The following is a 3402-nucleotide window of genomic DNA, read 5'->3' on the forward strand; positions in this document are numbered from 1 at the left end:
GGAACCCACACAGACCCTGGATCAGAAAAGCGAACCAGGGGAGCATGAAGGTGCACATTCCTTCTCAAGCAGGCCTCCCTATACTCAGCCAGGTCAGTAGGGTGCCTCGGGGGCTGGGCCTGGGCTAGCCCATTCCCCACACAGCCTTCCCCTGCTGAGGCAGGAACAGGGGAAAGGAGAGCCCTTCACTCAGCGCTGTCACTCAGGGTCTCAGCAGCCCCGGCCTCCCCCTCAGCTGCTCTCGCCCTGCAGGCCCTCCCCTACTCCCTGCTGGCCCTGGCCTTGCTCATGTACCTGCCGGTGCTGCTGTGGCAGTATGCAGCTGTGCCAGCCCTCAGCTCCGATCTGCTGTTCATCATCAGCGAACTGGACAAATCCTATAATCGCTCCATCCGCCTGGTGCAGCACATGCTGAAGATCCGGCAGAAGAGCTCTGACCCCTATGTGTTCTGGGATGAGCTGGAGAAGTGAGTTGTCTCTACCACCTTTTTCTGAGAAATTCAGTCAGGAATTTAAATGATATCTTTGCATAGTCATCTTTAAATGATCTTCCATGCCATTCGTCTCAAGAGGGCAAAGTGCTTAACACATCATCTCATTCACTTTCTATTGTTTCTGTAAAGGGAGAGAGAAAGGACTCTTCCTGTAGTGTACACTGAGCCCACAAAGGGATTCATCTCTCTAGAATTCCACTTTCATACACTACTCCCTTTCGAAACCTTAAATAGCTCCCTTCATGCCTACCAAAAAATACTCAAACTTTCCCAGATATGTGTGCAAGGCCCTCAACACACTGTCACCAACTACTTTTTCAGACTTCTAACTACCAGGTGACAGAAACCTTCCACTGCACCCAGGCAGCCTCCTCCTTTTCCCCTGAACAAATCATTTATCTATGTAATTATTCCTCCACCTGCATACAGGCACTGTCCTGGGTGCTTCTGACACATTCACGTGTATGTGTTGGGGGACGGGGGCAGGAGAGACAAAGCTGTACCTATCCCTGTGGGGCTTAGATTCTATTAAGGAAACAGACAAATAAACAGAACGTGGGAGTGCAATCTATGTTCTGAGATAATAAGTGGTATGAAGAAAAGAAAAAGTGGGGGCAGAAGGAGGCTGGAGGGATGGAGAGTGGTGTAGTTTTACAGACAGTGGCCAGGCTAGATGGCCCAAGGGGACAATTGTGCTAACATTTGAATCATATTGTCCCACATTTATGCACATACTCTATCTTTGGAAAAAAAATCCTATTTTTTGAAGCCCAGATTTCAGCCAATATTTTCCATAAAGGTTTCTGAACATTGAAGGCCACACTGTTGCCTACCTCTCCTAACTTTTACAGCCATTGTGGTTTGTGTCCACGATTCTAGTAACAAACCAAGCGCTATTTTTATTCCATATTTGCATGTCTTATCTGCCCCTTCCCCACAAGCCAGGCTCTAAGCTTCTTCAGAGCACAGACTGGCTTGCATGTACCTGAATACCACAGCTCTCAACAAACATTTGCGAGCCAAATTATTTACATGAGATGAATGAATTGGCCCAAAGATCATACACAGAGTACACAGGCCAAGAACCAGAATGTACTTTTTTTTCTTTTTCTTTTTTTTTTTTTTTTAAAAAGCAATCACAATTCATGTTTTGCCTTTGGGAGTAGTTATAGTCAGCCTTTTTTTCCTTTTTTTTGGTGGGGGAGACAGGGTCTCACTCTGTTGCCCAGGCTGGAGTGCACTGGCACAATCCTGGCTTCTTGCAGCCTCAATCTCCTGGACACAAACAATCCTCCCTCCTCAGCCTCCCAAGTAGCTGGGACCATAGGTGTACACTACTACACCTAGCTAATTTTTGTATTTTTTCATAGAGATGAGGTCTCGCTATGTTTCCCAGGGTGGTCTCAAACTCCTGGGTTTATGGGACCCTTCCACCTCGGCCTCCCAAAGTGCTAGGATTATAGGCATGAGCCACCATGCCCGGCCCAGAATGCACTCAGCTAGACCCCCAATCCAGTGCTAATTTCATAAGCCTATTGCTACCTAAAGATCCTACTTCAGCTTAGAACTTTAGTCTGCCTTGCTTGGCAGAAATCCAGTGTAATAAATCATTACTCACTGATCATTCACTGGGTTTTTCGCATGGCAGTCAGTACTTGGAGAATCAAGATACACTCATATGTCTCTGTTTTGGGGAGAAGGATGGTTATGCTCCAGGAAGGCAGATTTTCATGGGAGCCAAGAATGCCATGTTGAAAACAGATCTGTTACTTTGTCACATGCTTCTCTTGGAGTATGGTTCTAAACGGTCACTACTCACCTTGCCTCCTTTCTTCCACTGCCCAGGGCTCGGAAAGAACGATACTTTGAATTCCCTTTGCTAGAGCGGTACCTGGCATGTAAGCAGCGTTCACATTCACTAGTGGCTACCTACCTCCTGAGGAACTCCCTCTTGCTCCTCTTCACCTCCGCAACTTACCTATACCTTGGTCATTTCCATCTGGATGTCTTCTTCCAGGAAGAATTCAGCTGCTCCATCAAGACAGGGCTGCTAAGTGATGAGACCCATGTCCCCAGCCTCATCACATGCAGGCTGACATCGCTGTCCATTTTCCGGATTGTTAGCCTCTCCAGTGTAGCAATATACACCATATTGGTTCCAGTGATCATATACAACCTCACACGGCTATGTCGATGGGACAAACGACTCTTATCTGTCTATGAGATGCTCCCAGCTTTTGATCTCCTCAGCAGAAAGATGCTAGGATGTCCCATCAATGATCTCAATGTGATCCTTCTTTTTCTCCGAGCTAACGTCTCTGAGCTCATCTCTTTTAGCTGGCTGAGTGTCTTATGTGTGTTAAAGGATACGACCACCCAGAAGCACAATATTGACACAGTAGTTGATTTTATGACTTTATTGGCTGGCTTAGAACCCTCAAAACCCAAACATCTCACCAACCCGGCATGTGATGAACACCCATAGTTAAGAAACCATGGAGCCAGAAATTTTGTGGAAAGTCTCTCTCCTTCCTCATAAGACATGCACACTAATACACATACACACACACACACACAAAAATACACACTTTAAAATTGCTAAGCTTGGACTTAACTGAATCATATATCTTTTATCATGTTATCCTAAAAGTGAGAAGACATAATCAAGACATGGAAATAAATGTGAAAGCTGGAGCTGAAGAGTCAAAGAGCTAAAAAATTAAGTCTAGAACATTCTATGAGGACAGTATAAATAAAAAGAAATAAAGTCTAGACATGCTGCAAGGAAAGAAGATTCTAAAGGCCATTTATGGGGACAATTTCATATCCTTTCTTGGACGCACATTCAGCTTACCCCAGAGAGCAAGTGAGGCAATCTGGCAAGAGATTAATAAAGATGTAAACCCCT

At 45.5% G+C, this 3402-nt stretch overlaps 1 protein-coding gene across 1 annotated transcript in view; it reads left to right on the top strand.

Annotated features, from left to right (window-relative positions):
- The window catches only part of PANX3 (pannexin 3), a 6630-nt gene extending 3228 nt beyond the window's left edge, over nucleotides 1-3402 (top strand). The window contains exons 3-4 of the mRNA XM_012001668.1: nucleotides 253-467; nucleotides 2340-3402. Of these exons, the coding sequence (XP_011857058.1) occupies nucleotides 253-467; nucleotides 2340-2979 (855 nt within the window). The 3' untranslated portion in view covers nucleotides 2980-3402. The remainder of the gene's footprint in view (nucleotides 1-252; nucleotides 468-2339) is intronic.

Source organism: Mandrillus leucophaeus, unplaced genomic scaffold (assembly GCF_000951045.1).
Source record: "Mandrillus leucophaeus isolate KB7577 unplaced genomic scaffold, Mleu.le_1.0 Scaffold669, whole genome shotgun sequence".
Classification (NCBI taxonomy): Eukaryota; Metazoa; Chordata; class Mammalia; order Primates; family Cercopithecidae; genus Mandrillus; species Mandrillus leucophaeus.